Source organism: Dasypus novemcinctus, chromosome X, assembly GCF_030445035.2.
Source record: "Dasypus novemcinctus isolate mDasNov1 chromosome X, mDasNov1.1.hap2, whole genome shotgun sequence".
In the NCBI taxonomy this organism is placed as follows: Eukaryota; Metazoa; Chordata; class Mammalia; order Cingulata; family Dasypodidae; genus Dasypus; species Dasypus novemcinctus.
The window spans coordinates 59971807-59992374 of NC_080704.1; the positions used below are offsets into that span (position 1 = coordinate 59971807).

At 37.9% G+C, this 20568-nt stretch overlaps 1 protein-coding gene across 1 annotated transcript; it reads right to left on the minus strand.

Annotated features, from left to right (window-relative positions):
• Positions 1-10896: 10896 nt before the first annotated feature.
• GSPT2 (G1 to S phase transition 2) lies at positions 10897-13412 on the minus strand. Its single transcript, XM_004477972.5, has 2 exons — positions 12891-13412; positions 10897-12824 (listed from the first exon to the last, which is right to left on the minus strand). Exons 1-2 carry the CDS (start codon positions 13189-13191, stop codon positions 11311-11313), a joined length of 1815 nt encoding a protein of 604 aa, XP_004478029.1. The 5' UTR covers positions 13192-13412; the 3' UTR covers positions 10897-11310.
• Between the last annotated feature and the right edge of the window lie 7156 nt (positions 13413-20568).

Genomic DNA, 20568 nt, shown 5'->3' on the forward strand with positions numbered 1-20568 from the left:
CTACTTCCCAGAACCATGCGTAATCCAAATTCCTTTTCTCCCTAACAGAACTCCTCCCTACCAGCATCTCCATGGAAGTAATTTGTCAGTAAATCACCAAAGAGACTTTGCTCTGCTTTTTATTTCGACTTCTTTCCCCATAATGTGTGTAGATGTTGAGAGCTGATGAGTGGCCACTTCAAAGACCCTTTGGTGCCTGGCCTCCTTTTTCCCGAAAATTTGATTTTCTGATTCCTAACATGGGGCTAACAGCTCGCTTTCTGGTGTTCTTGCGAAATGAGGTTGACAGAAGATCATTAGGATAACGTGAAGCATGCAAATTCCCAGATGTGTGAAACATATTTACCCTTGGTGACTGGACTGCCATTTGAGAAGGGTTTGATTAAACACAGGGGGATTAGACAAACCCTTGGACTTACCCCACTACTCTGAGAGAAAGAGTAATATTTATTTGGGAATTGCTAAGATATATGGAGGAATTGGTTTGCTGTCATGTTAACATGCAGAGAGACTGTTTTCCCACCTTTTAATCTCACAGTTTAGGCTCCTTCTTGGTGTGTTACTCCAGCTCTTGATTTTCAGGCAGTTCAGTTCTTGCTGAGGACATTCCCTCAATTTTTTGTTGCATTCATGGATAGTTGTGAATGATAATTATAGAAAATGCTGAAGTGATTTGTAAATCTTTCTTCTGTGCTTCTTCGTATTCTTAATGTCTCCTTCTAACTAGCACCCTGGGGTGTCAGTTTTATTTGGATTCAAACAAAGCAAGACTGTGAAGAAAGCTTCTTCTTAGACACTTGGCCTTCTCAATGCAGTTGCTATGGGAGATGATGCATCCTGATTGTGTGGTTGCCGTGGAAACTCAGACACTTGACCCAGTCTCCTTCAGGTTTGAGACACCAAAAGCAGCTTTTTCTGTGCTGCCAGGAACCTTTCGTTTGGCAGTTAATAATGAGAAAACCAACTGAACTATTTTCCTGAAAATACTCACATACTCTAGAAGTTATTTAGGTCAATAGTTAATAGTTAGTTATTATTAGAATTGGAATTATTGTCCACAGGTGGTTGCACAAATGGAGTTTTTTTATAATAAGGATGAGCTGTGCAGAGTATACCATTTGTTTCTCAAAATTTTGGAGGAAATCCCTGGTTATTTCCTTTCCTTGACAGGGAAAATCTGACATAAGTGTAAATAGTGTTTATTGAGTGTTTTCTATCTACCAAGCTCTAATTATTGTGCTTTAGAAGTATTAACTTTCCGTATTTAATGTATAGCAAACATAAAGTAATGACTGCATGTATTAATTGCACTTGAATCCCGATATTAACAGAGAATAATCTGATATTCGAGAAATTGTATTTCAATATTTTTAAAATTTTACATTTCTTTTACTATGAGTGGATTTGACCATCTTTTCATATGTTTGAGGATCTTTTGGATGTCTTTCTTGTGAGCTGTTTTTTCAGGTCTTTTGCTAATTTATGTGATTGATTTATGGTATTTTTACTTGATTTTAAAAAACGCTTCATATTCATTTGGGTTATTATCTCTTAACTTTTCTATATATGTTGAAAATATTTTCTCCAAGTTTGTTATTTCATTTTTATTTCCTCATCTTTCTTTCTTTCTTTGCCAGTCAAAAATGTTTCTTTGTTTAAATTTGTAGGTAGTCCATTTATCTGTTTTCCTTTGATGGTGTCTGGATTTTGATTCTTAGATGCTTTTCAAACTCCCAGGTTATCAGCATATCCACCTGTGCCTTTTTCTAGTAGTTGTTTCTTTTTTTTTTACATAGAAATGTCAGAAACATTTCAAGATTATTCTATTTATGGTATGAATTATGAATCTAAGTTTACCTGTAACCAGTTGTCCATATGGCATTTAATAAAATATTTATCTTTTCCCCAGTTGATGTGATATCTCCTTTATCATATATCATGTTTCCATATGTCCTTAGGTGTATTTCCTATCTCTCTATTCTTTGTCGCTGTTCATTCAAGTACTTGTACTATATGTTTTTATTTATAGAAACTTTTCAGTATATTTTATTCCTGGTTGAGTTAGTCTTTCCTCATTACTATTTTATAGTTTGTTGTAGCTATTCTTGAATGATTCTTTTTCAAGAGGAACTTTAGAATCAACTTTTCTTTCTCTAGGAAAAAAAGAACCTACTGGTGTATTTATTATTAAGACTGCTCTAAATTTGTAAATTAACTGACATCTTAATGATGTTGAGCCTTTCCATCCATGAACAAGGGATATCTTTCCTATTTTTTATGTCTTTTAGGAGTCCTTTATATTTTTCTCATATAGTCTTTGCACATTTCTTGTTCATTTTGTTCTTTTTGTTTTATCATTGCTATTTTGTGTTTTCTCTTCGTTTACTTTGTCACTTACATAACTGTAGAAGTTTAAACTTTAATTCATTAACTTCATTTTAAAATTTATTTGTATAAGTATTTATGATTATGAAGTTTCCAATAATCACATATATCTTATATATGCCCTATGTTCCACCTATTACTCCCTCGCCTTCCCCTCAGAACTTCTGTTAACCATTATCTTTATATCAATGTTACTTGGTCTTCCATTACTACAATATTAATGTTTACCTTGTCTTTCTTTGTTTTTTTAAATGCTGTAATTTTGGTTTGTATTTCCTCTTTCACTCAAGGGTTTTTAAGGCTTTTTTTTTTTAAGGTAACTGAGGCCGGGGATTGAGCCTGGAACCTGGTATGTATGTAGGTAGTGACACTCAACCACTGAGCCACATCAGTCTCCCTTAGTTGGTTTTATCATTTGTTTTGCTTGTCGATTGTTTTTGTTTTTTCAGGAGGCACCGAGATATCCTGTGTGTTAAGCAGGTGCTCAACTGCTTGAACCACATCCACTCTCTTAATAGAGTTTTTAAATTTCCAGATGAAAGGCCTTTAAAAAATTACTTTTATTATATTATGATTAGAGAATGCTGATTGTTGTATTATTTTTACATCATCGTTGATGATCCTTTCTTTGGACTTGGTGTATGGTAAAAGTTAATGAATTTTCCTTGTGTGCTTGAGAAGGTATTTTCTATTACCAAGTTGTAAAGTTTGATGTATATCCAGATGATGCACCTCATTGATTATGTGGAATAGGTCTCCTATACGCTTAGTTATATTTTGTCCATTTTACCTATCTTGAACACTTGTGTTAAAGTCTGTTGTGACCATTTTTCTGTGTATTTCTCCATGCATCTCCTATACTGCTTTATGAAAGTATGTATGTGTAATTTGGTGCACAGATATTCATACTGTTTTGTCTTCATCAGGAATTGTGGCTTTTAGCATTTATAAAGACTAAAAAAAAGGTAAGGATGGTGGAACAATATCATGAAAATGTTACAGATTCCGAGAAAGAGAACATTGAAAGAGGAGAAAAAGTAGTAAGGAATTGGAGATTAATATAAGCTAATCAACTGTTGCATAGGTAATATGTAGAAGTAAACTTAATAGAATACTAAGGGGCAGGAGGTCTAAGAGAAGTATAAATTATATCATCATTAAGCTAATACTAGAAAAAATAAAAATCTTCCTAAATAATAGTGCAGTCACCACACACGTGGCACTTTTCCTTTTTTTTTTTTTTTTTGCCTTTCCAATGTCAATCAACATTTATTACTCATGAAGCTACTTGAGAAAACTGTGTCCATCATTAGAATGCCCTTCCTTAAGGGTGCTAAGACAACAGGGATCCCAACATTTTAAATACTTGGTTCCCTACCAAGCTAAGGAGAACATTTCCTACATCAAAACTGTGTCACCCTTTTTTAACATAGCATAGTGTCACTAAACAATCAATGGCAGAAAAATGGAACTTACAGAATCTGTCACAAAACTTTGCTGGACCATGTAACTAAACTCTCATTTCCCTCAAAGCAGCCTCCTTCCAGGGTACTGGTTTCCCCTTCTAATCAAGATGCATTGGTAAGAGCCATCCTGGCTAACCAAATAGAACCTCCTAACTCCAAATCACAGAGATATGGTGCAAAGGCATAGACAAATCAGTGAAATTATTCATCTTTTCTTTACCAAAAAACTTTTGCTTTCTTTATGCAGTTTAAGTAACCTTCCTAGGGGCCTGCTTTGCATACCATGGAATGAGGTCACTTTCATTAAGTCACTACACATTTATTCACCAATCTTTTCACATAGAAGCAAAGGCTTTTAAAATATGTGGCTTGTTATTAGACCTCTAAGCAGTTATTTTTCTATTAGCACAGTCCATAATACATCAACTGTCTTTTCCAGTTTGTGTTTCTTTAAAATGTGGGAGAACCAAAAGGTACTTGGGAAGCAATCCAAGTGGGGAATACATTCAGATTTCCAGTCCTTCTTCTTCCCCCAACTTTTTACAGTTGCCTTGCTCCAAATAACAACATAATTAAAAAATATTCAGAGCTTTGCCATATCTAGTCTCCCCAATACTTTAAATTTTGACTTCATAGAAACAAAAACTCTATTTCTACACACATATATGATCAGGGTATCTCTGTTGGGATCAGCAGTTCAGTCTTCCAAACAGTCCTCTTGTTCAAAGTCCCTTTCAAGGATAGTCCCATTTGGGTCCACAATCTGACCCATGAGGAGCAAACAGGCATCCATGCTCCATCAAACTCTGGAAGGGCAGCTCTTTTCAAAGTAGGCTCCCCTCTCAACTCTACTGTAAGAAAGGGCAGCAGTAGCCAAAACCTTTCCTCTTTCACATCTCAGAAAGGTATCTATAATCCACATCCGTTTTGTGTTTTTCAAACAACATTAGAAGGCATTCGTTAACTTCTCAAGGAAGTTCACTTGGAAGACATGAAACTTCCACAGAGAGGGGAAAGGTAATGCACAGCACCTCTTAGCTCTCTTCCAAAGAGTCATTCCTACAGGCTCCTCCAACGTCACCATATCTCATATAGCCTGGAGGTGAGGAGATAGGTCACAGAAGGCATATATGGGTAGAGAATCTTTCAGTATGTTCTGCAGAAGTGACCTAGTGCATTAAGTTACAAGTTATTTGGCAGTTATTGTCCCATTCTTAATCATTTGTGTTGATGCCAAAACTCCAAGAACCATCTCCTTTCTCTCCAGTAACAAAACTTAGACAGGTCAAGTCTGTAGTAGAACTAGAATGGTAAATGTCACTTCCCCACTTCATGCATGCAGGACCTGGTACCCCTTTGTATTCTTCACCTTTACCAAGGAAACACATTAGAACCACAAGTTCTTAAGTCTGATCCTGGGTTCTTTCAAGTAGTCTAATCTACTCTATTTTCTGGAAAGATGTGTCCTCCAGAGGAATGCACTACTTGCTCCAATCCAGTGTGCTCCCAGGTCAGCTTTGGGTCCTGTGGCCCTGCCTACTGCTGGCTTTATGTAGTAGAAAGTGGACCTTGAGAAAAATCTTAATGCAAGCAAAATACAGCAAGCATCTTGCACTCCACCACATGCCCCCACTGCTGTACCCACAGGAACTAGTGTCAATTTACAGTCAAAGTGGACAAGGCTCTGTGATCACTCAGGATCCTCAGGTCCAGTTTGTCCCAGGAGCCACTTCATAGGGACAGAAAGGAAAGAGCTTACTAAGCAGTAGTAGGGAGGGGTGTTCTGATCTGGGAATTTGTATAAATCCAAAAACATGATGTTTTCTCGGAAGTCACATTCACTCCTCTTTTCAAGAAATATTCAAATATGCCCTTTATGCCAAACCATCTCATTTAATTCATGTCTCTGCTAAAGAGGCACAGATAGGTATAATCACAGCTAGAGTTCCTTACAGTCTCCTTACTGTTACAGTGCTTTAATTTTCTTCTTAGCACTTAATACTATTCTGCTTATATTCAAATTTTGTTCATTTTTTTCTCTCCCTTTATTTTTTTTAAATGTTACATTCAAAAAATATGAGGTCCCCACATACCTCCCACCTTCCCTACTCCACTCCTCCCAAATCAACAACCTCTTTCATCATTGTGGCACATTCACTGCACCTGGTGAATACATTTTGGAGCACTGCTGAACCACATGGACAGTGGTCTAAATTGCAGTCTATACTCTCCCCCAGTCCACCCAGTGGGCCATGGCAGGAGATACAATGTCCAGCATCTGTCCCTGCAGTACCACCCAGGACAACTCCAAATCCTGAAAATGCCCCCACATCATATCTCTTCTTCCCTCTCTCTACCCTCAGCAGCTACTGTGGTCACTTTCTCCACATCAATATTACAATTTCTTCCCTTACTAATCCCAGTAGTTCCCCAGCAGAACACTAGTAAGTCCACTCTAATCTATACTCAATTCCTCCATCCTGTGGACCCTGGGATGGACTTAAGAATTAGTATTTTTAATGGCAGTGTTGGCATGTCTTTTGGCATTGTTGTATGTGAACTGTGGGATAACGCTAATAAGTAATTTTTTTGGTGTCATTAGAAGCCAAGAGTTGCGGGTTCTGAGAAAGGATGTACTGATGTAAGATCAATAAAGTAAAGCACATACTCTAAAGCTCTGGCTTTCAGTGGCAAGTATCAGTATGAACTCATGATGCATTGTGCTTTTAAAATGTACATATTTCTTAGCTCTCTGCTCTACAAAGGACTAAAAACCTTGAAGAGCCCAGTGGCAACAGCCAGTCCAGCACCGTGATTTTACTCTCTAAAAAGCATTTTTTTTCAACACGCACAAAATATCAGGATTCCATGATGAGTTCACTGATTTCAGGAAATGTATAAGCTTAATTTTGAACATCGTGATGTGCTAGTAAACAAGGAAGCTATCAAAAACGACTGAGGTCCTGTCAAAATGATTAAAGAACCAGCGTAAAAAGCCCCAGTTCCTAACAATGGGACAGTCTGACCTCAGTAAGAATAATAATTAAATGGATTTAATCACATCAAATGTGTTTAAATATTGTGTTTATAATAACTGTAAAATATTCTTTATGGTCACAATTAAAAATGCTAGATAATAAATTCATTATTTTGAAAACCAATAAAAAAGGAAAAGAATCAAATAATTATCCTGACATTTGCATATGAACTATATATAGTTATCAGATGGTTAACAAACAGAAGTTTCTCTTTAGAGAACTGTTCCAGCTAATAATTGAAAAATGATAGAATATCTCCATTTAAAAATATATAATGAAATGCTAAACCTAGGCAATAATCATCAATGTCTTCTACCATCACAAGAAAAGGAGACAACAAGGCATTATGTATCTACTGATGGAAGTATGCAGCACTACCTGTGGTGTATTCTTGCTAAAAATGAGGACGTGGGGAAGCACGCTTAAATCTGATCCTTTATCTCTAACAAACTACTTACAGGAAAGATAGGAGAGAGAGGAACATATTAAACAATGACAAAAGGGGGAAGTTAGTAAAATACAGACTGTAGGAAACTTACTAGAATGAAGGACCTAACTTCTTCAACAAATAAATTACAAGAAAAAATAAAATAGAAAGGGACTACCTATAGATTGAAAGATACTTAATAGGCATATCAACAAGTTATAATTCATGAGACTAAATTAAATCCTGAGTCAAAATTAAAATTTTAAAAACTATTTATGACAATCAAAATTTGAACTGGGAATGAATATTTGAACATATTTAGGAAATCTATTTTTTTCTTATATGTGATAACGTTATTATGCTTATATTTTAAGGATATCTTATAGAGATGTATACTGAAATAATCTTTCAATAAGTAATATGATGTTTAGAATTTTGCTTCACAATAGTCTATAGGTGGAGAGAAGTGGGTGGGGGTATAAATGAAACAAGACTGAACAAGAATTCATAATTGTTGAAGCTGGATGAGATCCAAATGTGGTTTCTTTATATTATATATTCTCATGTATCATTTTGACAATATTTTAACAGAAATATCTTTTAAATGTCCCAAGCCATAACATAGACTAATGGAATTAAAATTTCTGAGTATTTGGCCTGGGCATATGTATTTCTTAAAGCTATCTCCAAATGAGTTTATTATGAAGCTAAAGATTGGAGCCACTGGTATAATCAAATAGGGACATACTTTTTTTCCTCATGATAAGACATCTGGAAGTAGGCTTGAAATAATGCAACTACTCAAAGATGCCACAGGATTCTCCTGCTCAACCATTTTCAGCTCTATGTCCTTGTCACAACATGACTGCGACAACTCCAGGCATCTCTATCACATTCCAATTTCCACCATCATATTCCCTCACAACTCTCATTTTATTAAGAAAAAGTATCTTACACAAACGGCCCCAACACATTCCCCATATAACTCATTGGACAGACTTGGGTAATATGGCCATCTCTGGTTGTAGGGGAGGATGCTGGGAAAACCAGTGCCTGACAAAGGGGAACAAGATAGCCATGACTGGATTGGAAAAATACTGAGTGCTCTCCTGAGATTGGAAAAACTGCTCCCTTGAACAAAATCACTTTTTTCCTAACAACAGGCATTAGTGGGAAATGATGTTGGGTCAGCTATCAATAAATTCAATGAGAAAGGAGAAGCAAAACTCCTAGGGTCAAAATCCCAGTCAGGGGCAAGTATTGAATCTGGGATGATGGGAATAAACTCAGGAAGATTGAGCCAAGCACTGTGCCCCAAGCACTTTTCATAACTGCTATCTTCTTTTGTCCTCACAACAGTCTTATGAAGCAATTAACTGTCATTGTCCCTACTTATGCATGGAGGACAAGAGGATCATAGAAGAGTGGCAAGATAGCTTGCTCATTGTACTGATTGGTCGATCCCATGGGTAACACTGCCATGGGTCATAGTCACCTTTCTGAATTACCAAGATCACCATGGGAAACAAGAGCAGGGAAAGGGAAAGAGCAGCATTGTTTGCTCAACAAAATGTTAGGCATATTCCACGACAGGAAGGGAATATATTTTCATTCTGGTCACTACTCTGATGGTGGGAGATGATAGCAGAGGTGGAGCCCCAAGGGTGGTCCAGAGAAGACCTTTCCTCTCATTGTAGTTTTTACAAGTCTTCACACTCAGGTCACACATACTATCTTAGAGCTCTCAAACTCAGGCATTTTTAGGTAGTGTGGAACCTAATATTCCTATTTGGGGGTTTGTGAGGCTTGTAATATTACCGTCCTCAGAGTTGGTTGCCACCTTCTCCTGTTGCTAACAGGTCTAATCTTTTTTTCTTACAAAATGAATGTGACATTCTGCCCCTTAACCACCTGTGGACACAGTACTGATTCTGCCAAGAAACCATTATGACCTTCCACATATCCCACAGTTCCTCTCCAGGTCTTGAATAGTCTGTCATCCAGACAGACTACTTTTGAATTATTTTAATTTTTTGTTACTACAACATTTTAGTCACCACCAGGATATTCTAAGTCCATCTGTCATCTCTCCAGAATCACCATCCTTTAAGTTTAGGACATCCTTAGTTATATTTCTTGCCCTTCAATGTATCTATATTCCCTTCCTAAATGTATGCTCCTAGCTCATCTCCCATTTCAGACCAATGAGTTCATATTAGTTTAACATGTAGTGGAGAACATAGATAGGGACAGAGTGTCCTATTATTAGTACCCCTCAGCATCTATGTGTTTGGATATTTTTTAAAACTTAGTACATTTTAATTCACTTATTTATTTACATCCTACCAAATTGGCAAAAGAAGCTGAAAGCTCAGTAATATATGGCATCAGTAAAGGCAGAGTGACAAAAGAAATACAAGGGTGGAAACCAAACATTAACCCTTAATCCAGGGATGGTCAATCTGTGGAAACCATTTGGTAGGCTTCTTGGCCATTTGCCATGTGACAGTGTGTTCCCCTTCTGCGAATTTATTGATGTGCCAAAAGGTCACTAATAGACTGGTAGGGCAAGTGAAAGCAGTCTCAGGAGTTAATTCATGTAAGGCTTGGTATCTTTCTCAGCACCCCGAGTGAAAGAATAGCTGTAGTTATATATATATATATATATATATATATATATATATATAGCCTATATAAACATATATCCTATCAAGTGAGAAATGCTGTGATTTGACTGTGTATAGCAGAATGACTGGACAAACCTCTTTTTGTTCTCTCATGCTGATGGGGGGAAGTCTCAATTCTCTCTGCTTAGGTGTCAAGTAGCTCAACAGACATAGAGAGAAATATCCTCACCAGAGGACTGAGAAATGTCTGCAAATTATGTATATATAGAATCGGATTGCTTAATTAATAATTTGAGTAGAAAGTAAGAGACTTTCTTGAAAAGTCCTTCTGAATGAGGTCTGATTCTTAAAGTCTGAACCTTGCATCCACAACTTACTGATCTTTTACCTACCTTTCTTATTAATTCCACTGAAGAGTAGAAGGATGAAATGGTCTACTTGTTTCCCAACTCAAGATCCATATTAAACCTTACTTTTCACTAAATGACCAATAACCCTACTGCAAGAATTTACCTTCTCAAAAATCTTGCCCCTTATTGTCCTGTGTCCTATATGTCACATTAAAATGATGAAGTACAGATAATAATCTAGTCAACATAAGGTCCGAATCCTCAGGTATATTTGTAATTTGGCCATGCTTAACATTACAGGACCTGATGGAATATAGATAAAATGGCTCAAGCCTTACTTTTTTAATCACCAGGGGGTGAAGCAGAACAGAAAACAAGGGTTCATTGGAAAGAATATTAAAACATATTTTTTCAATATTAAAATTTTGCTTTAATACAAACTTGTGGATTGTTTGCAAATGCCTTGTTTAGAGTAGTGGGTGAAAGAGTTTTTTCAGTCCAAGTAATACAATGTATTCAACTTCTTGAGAATGTAAGAAAGCTAATTGAATAGTATTATATACAATTTTTAATATTGTTCAAAAGCATTTCAAATACCAAAAAGAGTTTCAAATGGATTATTTTATTAACACTTTTTTTAAACGTGTACACACACACTGAAAAACTCTGATTGGTCTGTGTGGAACAAAGGTTGTCTAAATATACTAAAGGAAAATGAAAAATTTAAAAATATATATTAATTTTTCATTATTGTAGACAATTACATTCACTTCACTTACAAAGCTATTACTAATTCCGTCCAACAAAGTAGAATGGAGTAAGGCGAGGAAACTTAAGGACAAGTGAATAACTGATATCTCAAAATGAGAAAGCTGACACAACATGGATTTTTGCTATGAAATTTCTCTTTGCAAAATATGGGGGAAAGTCTGTGAATGGTCAGTAAATAAAAGAAGGTGGTGAACTTCTACAGTCAATTCTTCTCACAGTATCGTGCAGGGTCATCAAGAAAATTGCTTAGTCATTTTCTGGAATCAGTTTCAGAACTTTTCCAATTGCAATGGTCTTACCCTCATCTCTTAAGGTAAAACGACCCATCTGAGGAAAATCTTTAAATGTCTCAAGGCAGATAGTTCCTGCTGTCCGTAAACGGGCAATGCATACTTGATCTTGTTTCACAAAGCGGGGCCGTGTCTTACTTTTTTCTCCTGATTTTTTGTCTACCAAGGAGATTAAGGCTATTATCTCAACTTCTTCTATACAAGTATGAATGTGCAGAACCGCATTATAACCTGGACAGATGATGGATTTGTGCTCAATAATCACAATCTGGACATCAAACACGCGGCCAGAATGGCAAAGATTATTAGAGTCACAAAGTATGAATCCTGGAAGAATCTCTTCTTCTTCAATTCCCTTCAGTCTGATTTTGAGGTTTTCACCTGGGGTTACAGAATCAGTTTCAGTATCATCAGAAAGTATTCCAAGAACTTCCACATTGTGCTTGTTTGGCATCATCACAAGCTGTTGACCTTTAAAAATGGATCCTGATTCCAGCTTACCCAGGACTACAGTGCCCATATCCTTGTATTTATCCACAATTGGCAGCCTAATTGGTCCATCAATTGATCTGTTGAAGTTTGGCAAATTATCCAAATATGGAATAAATGGTAAACCGGTGTACCAAGAGCAGAAATCTGACTGCTCTTTAAGATTTGCTCCAGTCAGTCCTGAGCAGGGCATAAAGTGAATGTCCTTTTTGGGACTGAAGCCAACTTTTTTCAAAAAAGGCACCAGTTTTTCTCTACATTCTTCATATCTTTCGTTGCTCCAATTTACTGTGGGATCATCCATTTTATTAATGAGTACTACTAAATGTTTTACCCCTGCTGTTTTTGCCAACATTGCATGTTCTCTTGTCTGCCCACCTTTTTCAAATCCAGTTTCAAACTCTCCTTTTCTGGCAGAGATTACAAGTACAGCCAAATCAGCCTGAGAAGCACCACCAATCATATTTGGGACAAAGCTTTTGTGGCCAGGGGCATCTAAAATTGTGAAATGTTTCTTTTCTGTTTCAAAATAGGCACGACCCACTTCGACTGTTTTACCCTTGTCTCGTTCTTCCTGATTTGTGTCTAAGGCCCAAGACAAGTACCAAGTTTCTCTGTTTTTTTCTTTAGCTTCTCTTTCATATTTCTCAAGTGTCCTTTTATCAACCATTCCAGTCAAAAACATTATTTGCCCTCCAATGGTTGACTTGCCAGCATCTACATGCCCAATGAATACCACATTTACATGTTCTTTTTTAGGAGCACTTGAGGGTATGACCTCAGATTTAGATTTTATTTCCTCTTTCTCCGTCATTAACTGGCCACTTTCTTCTAAGGGCCCTGCATCTCCCAAGGACCCACCCCCAGGCTCTGCTTCACTTACTTCTTTACTGTGCTCCCACATTTCTTCTGAGGCTATTTCCATCTCTCCATTTTCTACAACAGGTTCCGAAAGTTCCATGGCAACAGCTGAAATGGAACCTTTACACAACGTTAACTGTTCCTCTTTGGAAAGTTCCACAGGTGCCCCCCTTCCCAGCCTTTTACCTTGAGGGCCTCCCGCGCCGGTGCTGGTTTCTTCATTTCTGGCGGTGCCGGTCGGGGGGATCAGCAGCTGGGCCGGGTCCCGAAGGAAGGATGGCACGAACTCTGCGGCGTGAATGTTGGGCACGAAGGGTTTGGCATTGAGTTTGAGCTGCCGGCTGAAAGCCGAACTGAAATACTCACGCTGGGCTTCGGTTACCACCGGGGAGTCTCCACCCCCGCTCAGACCCGAAACGAAGGCTTCCGTGTCCACCTGGTCCCAGCAGTCGGGGGCTGAGTCGCTGCTGCTGCTGCCCGGATCCATGGTCTGATGACCTGGTGTGTGGCCGGGAGGGAGCAGGGTCGACAGGCCAGAGAGAGCTGGTTATGCCGGCGCGGGTAGGGCAGCAAGAGCGAAGGGGAAAGGAGTAGGGACACGAACTTCAGCAGCGCCGCCGCAGCAGCTACATCTCAACACTGAACTTGCAACTGCGGAGGCAGCAGCAGTTATGGCGGCTTAAAGCTCTCCTCTCGAGTGTGAGCGGATCTCCTCCCCCATACCTCAACCACTTCCGACTCCTCCACCACCGACCCTACACCGAGCTTGAATTGACCCCTCGCTGCCATCCGTATGCTTGCCTTGGTAGTTCTCAGCCATGGGCTCGGGCTAAAAGTATAGTTTTAAAAATGAAAATTCCATTCACTGTTGTACACACAATCTGGGAGAGCAATTTGACCATAATGTAGTGATGAAACCTAAAGAGGGACACTCGATTTACTATTCTATTCAAATAGCCAAGTAAAAATGAAAAATCCTACTGTAGCAAATAGAAGGTTGGTATGGGTTAACTGTTATCCCCAGGAACCCTGTCACCAAAGAGAAAAGTAGTGAGTAGGGAGGGATACTGAAGATGTAGCTGAACCGGGACTTGAAAATACAGCTTAAGATCATTCAACTTGAAACCCAGAAGGCTTACAATTTTCTCTTTTCCAGTGGACTCCCATAAGCCTGTAACTACAGATGGTAGCTTCTGCTCTGCAAGGACAGGGTTACAACTCCTTTTCACGTTAAGCACCCTATCTGTCTACATGAAGGGAATTTTCAGGGAAAGTTTTGTCCCAGTAAAGTGCCCAAACATACAGCATTTTAAGTCATTCCATTTGCAGCCTGGAGAGCGGCTAGCCTGCTGTGGTTTGTGACAAAGAGACAAGCACTGGATTCAGATTATTTGTGTTCTTCCGACCAACACTGTTCCGAATATACCTGTTTCATTTACCAGCACCACCAGAGAGTATACTTTGGGTCCACAAAGTTCTGGTTTTCCTGCCTCGTTGTGTGAACCCTGAAAAAGTACTCACTTCTAGCGCTGGGTTTGCTCTAGGAAGAATAAGTGCCATGTGCAACATCTCCCTGTTAGTGGTAAAGAAATGGGGCTGTGAGGGTCAACCTAATTAAATCAGTTATGACCTCTAACATGGACAAAGTCCTTAAGACCCTAATGAATAGAATCGCACCCTCAAAAAGAGTAGGTAATATCTAAACTGAAACCTATAAGAGCTAGTTTGTAAATTACCTTAATTTAAATCAAACTGAAATGGAAATAAATATCTGGGATAATATATTTTCCTACTAAGATGAAGGCATAGAGTTGAACATTAAATAAGTCCAACAAGGAAAAAATATTACAAAAATACGAACTGATTTATAACATGAGAATTCTGTTCTCCAAGCTTTGGTGGTAAATAAACCTGTCCTATGTCTGCCAGGTTTGATCCCTTGATTTTTTAACCTAGGGCTGCCACTATTTTACTTTGTCCTGTGTTGTTCCCAAACCATTGGACATAAGAACTCTTTGTTATTTTTCTGTCTCAGGTAATGGCTTAGTTTTTTACTGTGACAAAAAGAGAATGAGAACATCTGTTCAAAATGAATAGGAAGAACTGAGAGGTGGGATGTACAGAGACCTTTGGAACATACTCTACACGCGTGCTGGTGTCATTTTTACTAAAATTTCTCTGGAAGAACCTAGCAAGGCTTAGGCATTTGTGTTTATTTAAGATAATTCATCCAAGTAATGGCAAGGGAATAGCACAGACCTGGAATTTTTCCTTCACCCGGGACAATTGAATTGGTTATGAGAATATTGACAAGACTGCTACTTAGTAATATCTCTGATAGAGAACAGAGAATGCTCCACTTTTAGATAAGCAAAGGAGAAATAAAAATAGTGGAGTGAATGTCCTCACAGTCCATCATCTTGAGAGCTCAGGTGGAGGCAGTTGAACCCAAGAGAGAGAAATATTGGTCAGGTTGTACCCACAGAGATTGACCCTGGAAAAAGCCCTTTTGGTTTGTGTAAGGCATGCCTCCAGTATCTCTGCCTAGAACTTTGAACAAATTCATCAGTAAATAAGAAAATGGACTCATTAGAGGCTTTTTAAAAAGTGCAGAGGGTATCTGATCATTGCTTAATTTAATCTTATTTTCCATTTTTAAACCTTTTTATTATAAAATATAGCACAAGTATAGAAAATCACACAAAACAAAATTATAGCTTATTGACTTCCTTAGAAAGTAAACTCCCTTGTAACTATGGTCCAAGTCAATAAATAAAACTTTGCCAGCCACCACTGATGCCTCCCTGTAACTTATCCAATCAAAACTCACTCCCTACATCCCTAAATGTAACGAGTATCCTGACACATATGGTAAAAATCTTGGTTTTCTATATAGTGTACACATGGTATACACATGGTAATGTGTATGCTTAAGTTTGTATAATTTTGATACATTTTCAAGTCTTTTTTTAATCTACAGCTCCCAGTGTATTCTCCCTTTTCTCGTGTTAATTAAAGGGGATGACGTGACCCTCAATGTTTTCCACATTCCTCACTTTGCTGATTACCTCCGTATGGTATAGGTAAAAATGTTCCTCTTTCATGTGTTTCCTGTTTATGAATAATTGTGTCTATGTGCTTAATCAGATTCAGGTCCAATTTTTGACAAGAATACTTCAAGGGAATAGTCGTGTGAGTACTTCCAGTAGGAGGCACACAAGCTCAGGTTGTGGCTTTTTTATAGTTATCAGCAATTAATGATACAAATAGAGAAACATTATTTCATTCGGGGTTGCAAAATTGTGATATTGTACTTGTGTCATTCTTTCATTCTTTCTTCCTTTATTAACTGGAATATTGAGTTAAAGACAAATTTTCCCTCATCAACAATTTTGTTAGTTTAAGGTATAATCTGTAAAAGAAAGACAGGGAAAAGGCTTGCTTTTCTCCCTTTTATTGAGGAGTTTTCAAAATATTTGGTGGTCTAAAATTCTCCAAAGATGACAAAGGTATCTTAAAAGAATAATTATAAACTACTGAATTAACATATATGTCATGTGTTTTAAACCATTTTAGTTACTTTACTGATTGCTCTTCAGATGGTTCCATCATTGGCCTTGAAAACCTCTTCAAGTTGGACTCTGAATGCTTTTGATACTATGTTAGAAGTCCTTGATGATGTCTTTATTATCTGCTATGGCACGATGCACCGGGCAAATTCTATACATTTCTTCCAAGCCAAGAATACTGGATTTCAATGATACAGTGTGTAATAGAATTAGAACATCAAATAATTATTCATTTGATTTCTCTCACCTACATATATAGTAAACCCAGTACTAACACCACCAAAAAAACCTGCAGAAAACAGATTTCTTCATAGAGGAGCTTCTGTTAACTGCAAACACTTATTTGCCAAGTGACTCACTGCTGGGGTTCATAACTGCTCTGTATTCTCTGCTTATATTTTATAGTTGGACTGCAGTTCTTTGATAATAGCACATTTGTTGACAGCTTCCTGGGCACCAGATCATATTTCAAATAACTTCTATGGACTCTCTCATTTCATTTTCCCTACATCCTATTAAGAAGGTACTTTTATCATTCTATTTTACAGATAAGAAATTGATATTGAGAGAGGCTGAGTGAATTACCCAAGGTCACATAACTAGTAAATAGTGAACTTGGGGTTCAAATTCAGCCAGTCAGATTCTAAGACCATACTGATTTGTCGTAGTATCTAGATATACTAAGAAATGAATAGAAAAGAAATTTACAATGGGTTTAAATCACAAATAGGAGAAGGAGGTAAAATCTTAGAACATCTAGTATTCAAGGAAATATGGGTGAATTTAAGAGAAAAAGGGTAATTCAGTGTATTTCTTTCATGAGGGCTTGTGTTTCTTCTTGAAATGAGAGATGATCCTGTGGAGATTGTGAGAGAAAATTACAGTAAAAAATATGAGGAATGAAGGAAGCTTTAGAATATATTCTTAGGGTGTGAGGAAGACAGCTGACTTGGGAGTAATAAAATTAATTTCTTAAGAATTCCAATTAAACAAAAGCAATTTAGACTGGAGAACACAGCATTCTCATGTTTTGAGAATTCCCTCTTACCCCCACTTACTCCCTCTATCCTTGGACAACCTGGAGCACAAGCAGAGTGTTTAATACTGGCTTGTCAGATGGAGTGAAAGGAGAAAAACAAGAAAATATTGATTAGCTAATGAGCACGTGATTAAGAACACTGTTTTGGATGCCTTAGATTGGTTCCCTCAGCATATGTTCCAGCCCCCTTCCCTCCACTGAAGAGGCTGAAAAGCATGTCTTCATTTCCTAGGGTATTCTGCAACCAAGATTTCATGTGCATTTTACATTCTGCCAATCTGATGCACCCTGGCCATATTTAATTTAGCAACAATTTAAGTGTGAAGAGATGTACATTAAGGCAGACATGATTTTGGTGGTATGGGTCTAGTTGAGGAAGTATCTTCTGTGAGCCAACCATTCTGATGGAGTTTCTTTGTTCCAGGAAGGCTATTTAAGGCACTATATGCCAAGGGCCAAGCTTGCAATGGAAATTTCTTTATTCCCCAGCTCTCCAATTGTTGCAAATATAGTAATTCCCCTTGTGGTCAGTTCTGCTGAATGGCTGTGATGATAATTCTGAGAGGCAAAGAACAAGGCCTGCTCCTCTAGTCCCTGAGAGACAATATTAATAAGCCTCCAAACCCCCATGTTAATTACTGGGTTAATTAACATAGAGGGTCTTTTGTTAACTGCAGTCAAACACTAATTTACACAAGTGGCACACTGCTGGGGTTCAAATGTGAGGTTCACCATTTCTAATTTTTTTCCTTTATGTTCCTTAACCACTCTGTACCTCCATTTCATTATCTCTTAACTGGATAGCATAATAGTACCTATTATTAGAGCAGCTGTGATGATTAAAAGAAAAAATATATATATATACACACGTATTCATATGCATGTAGTGCTTTGAAGAGTTCCAGGTACATAATATCCAGTCAATACCTCTTAGATATTATTTTTCTAATAAAATAGTTTACAAATCATTTAACCATTACAACATGGAAAAATAATCATTGCCTAGAGCTAATCTATGGAAAGAGTAGAAATCTTCAATGTAATACAAAAGAAAATAAGAAATAACATTCTAAAGGAGATTTCATAAATAGTTCTTTTATATACTCTTTCTCAAAGTTTCCTTTTCTCCGCTGACATGATACATCTGTTCTTGCATGCTGTCCACTTTTTCTTTTAGAGCCAATCTGATAATTACCAGTATGATAATTCTAAAATCTTTTTCATATCTGAGTTTGGTTACTCTTCTTCAGTCAAGCCTTTTATCATGCCTTGTATTTTGTTGAAAGCTGGACAGGATGTATGGGATAAAAGGAACTGAGGTAAATAAGCCTTTTGTGTGAATCTTGCTAGAGTTAAACTGTGCTTACAGTTTGCTGTTGTTAACAGGTGACAGAGGCTAAATTTTCCTCTAGTGTCCTTGTTTTTGTCACCCCGTTGCTTTAGGCTTTCCTTATAGACTCCTTAAATAGGACCCAAGCCTCTGTGTTTTCCAGTTGTAATTCCCTGTCATTAGACAGGAGCCACATTGATGTGGTGGTAAGATGTGGAGAGAGGGGAAGAAAGGGGAAATGTTCTATGATTTGGTCTGCCTTTTAGTGAACCTGCGCCCCTAGAGTGTGACTTTCACAAGTTATAATTTTTTCCACTCCTTAGGTGAGACAGGAAGGCTAGAGGCAGGCAAAGTTGGATATTTCTGTTTTCCCAGGTAGGTTAGGTTTGGTAAAACTCTTCCTAGTTAGGCTAGTTGGTTAAGTTCTGGTAAATAGTTTTCTTTGAAGGCAGACACTTGTTAAGTAGAAAAGAACGCTCTGAGCATATTTCATAATGGCTACTTTTCTTCTCCCCCCTGCCAATAACACCAAGGAATATCCCAGTCCCCATTGGATCTTCACAGTGGGAAACTGGTAGGGATCCTGGAGCTAAAACTCACAATAATATGACCCAGTCCCCCCTCCAAAGTGGGGTTCCCGTGAGGTTTCATCTCTCAACCTAGCTAATAGTTAGTCTTCAGTAATTGCACAATTACCCTAAGAATTCCTATTAGATATTGGCTTCTGCTGCAGTTTATTTTCCCTGTAAGTTGTGATTCACAATATTTGCCTCTCTCTCTAGTTTTCATGGTGGCAGTTTGCCGTGAGACCTCAATTCTCTGATGGATCTAAGAAGAGCTGTTGACTTTCATTTTTCAGTGTTTTTCATGTTGTGAGGACAAGAATGATGGTTTTGAATCTCTCTACATCCTGGAAAAGAAATTATACTATATAACAAGGGAATTTTTTTAAATCATGTTTTTGAACAATGTTTAATGGCACGGGCAATAAAGGTAGTAGAATGTTAAATTAAGGCTAAGAGACTTCAAAGTGAATCAGGATGTCATTCCAGAGGTAATGCTTATCCTTGTCTCAGCAGGATCTCATTTGACAGCCAAAGTAGATACTATCCCAAATAGCGGGGCTCCTGAGGGATCTGGAGAAATCCAGACACTATAGTCAGGGCAAGTAGCTCAAGAGATTGGTTCCTTGCCAGTGGGCCCGACTTTGAAATTTATGCTCCCCAGGGTGACAGAGTTGGGCTCAGTTGTGGTTTCCCTACACATGATTCTTCTGTCCTTCTATTTGAATTTATAATTAGCACTAAAGTTGGTAGGTGTACATCCAAGAGACTTAAATCTTTCGGCTGTCCATGTACCAGCTAGGCCCTGAATCTCAACGGATTTGCAACACCTACTCTCTTGTTCATTGAAATCACCCAGGACAATGAACAAGGAGGAGATGATGGATAACAACATATCAAGGAATTGAGAGTGTCTGCAACTGCAAGCAGGAGAGTCCCATCCATTGGCCATATGGGATTGAAGCCCCCTCCCGCCATTAAAGATGGAGTGGGCATCACCAATCCAGAATCCTCAGAATTAGAGAATGAACTATGGACTAAAGTAGACTTACTAGTACTACACTATAGACGTATTGTGATTCTATCAATGGAAAAACTTATATCATTGATGTGGAGACAGCAGCCACTGCGGTTCTGAGGACAGGGAGAAGGAAAAATGGGTGTAATATGGGGACATTTTGGGGACTTGGGTATTGTCCTGAATGACATTACAATGACAGAAACAGGCCATTATATATTTTGCCATAAACTATAGAATTGTGTGGGAGAGAGTGTAAACTACACTGTAAACTGTAATCTATGCTTAGTGGCAATGCCCCAAAATGTGTTCATCAATTGAAATGAATATACCACACTAATGAAA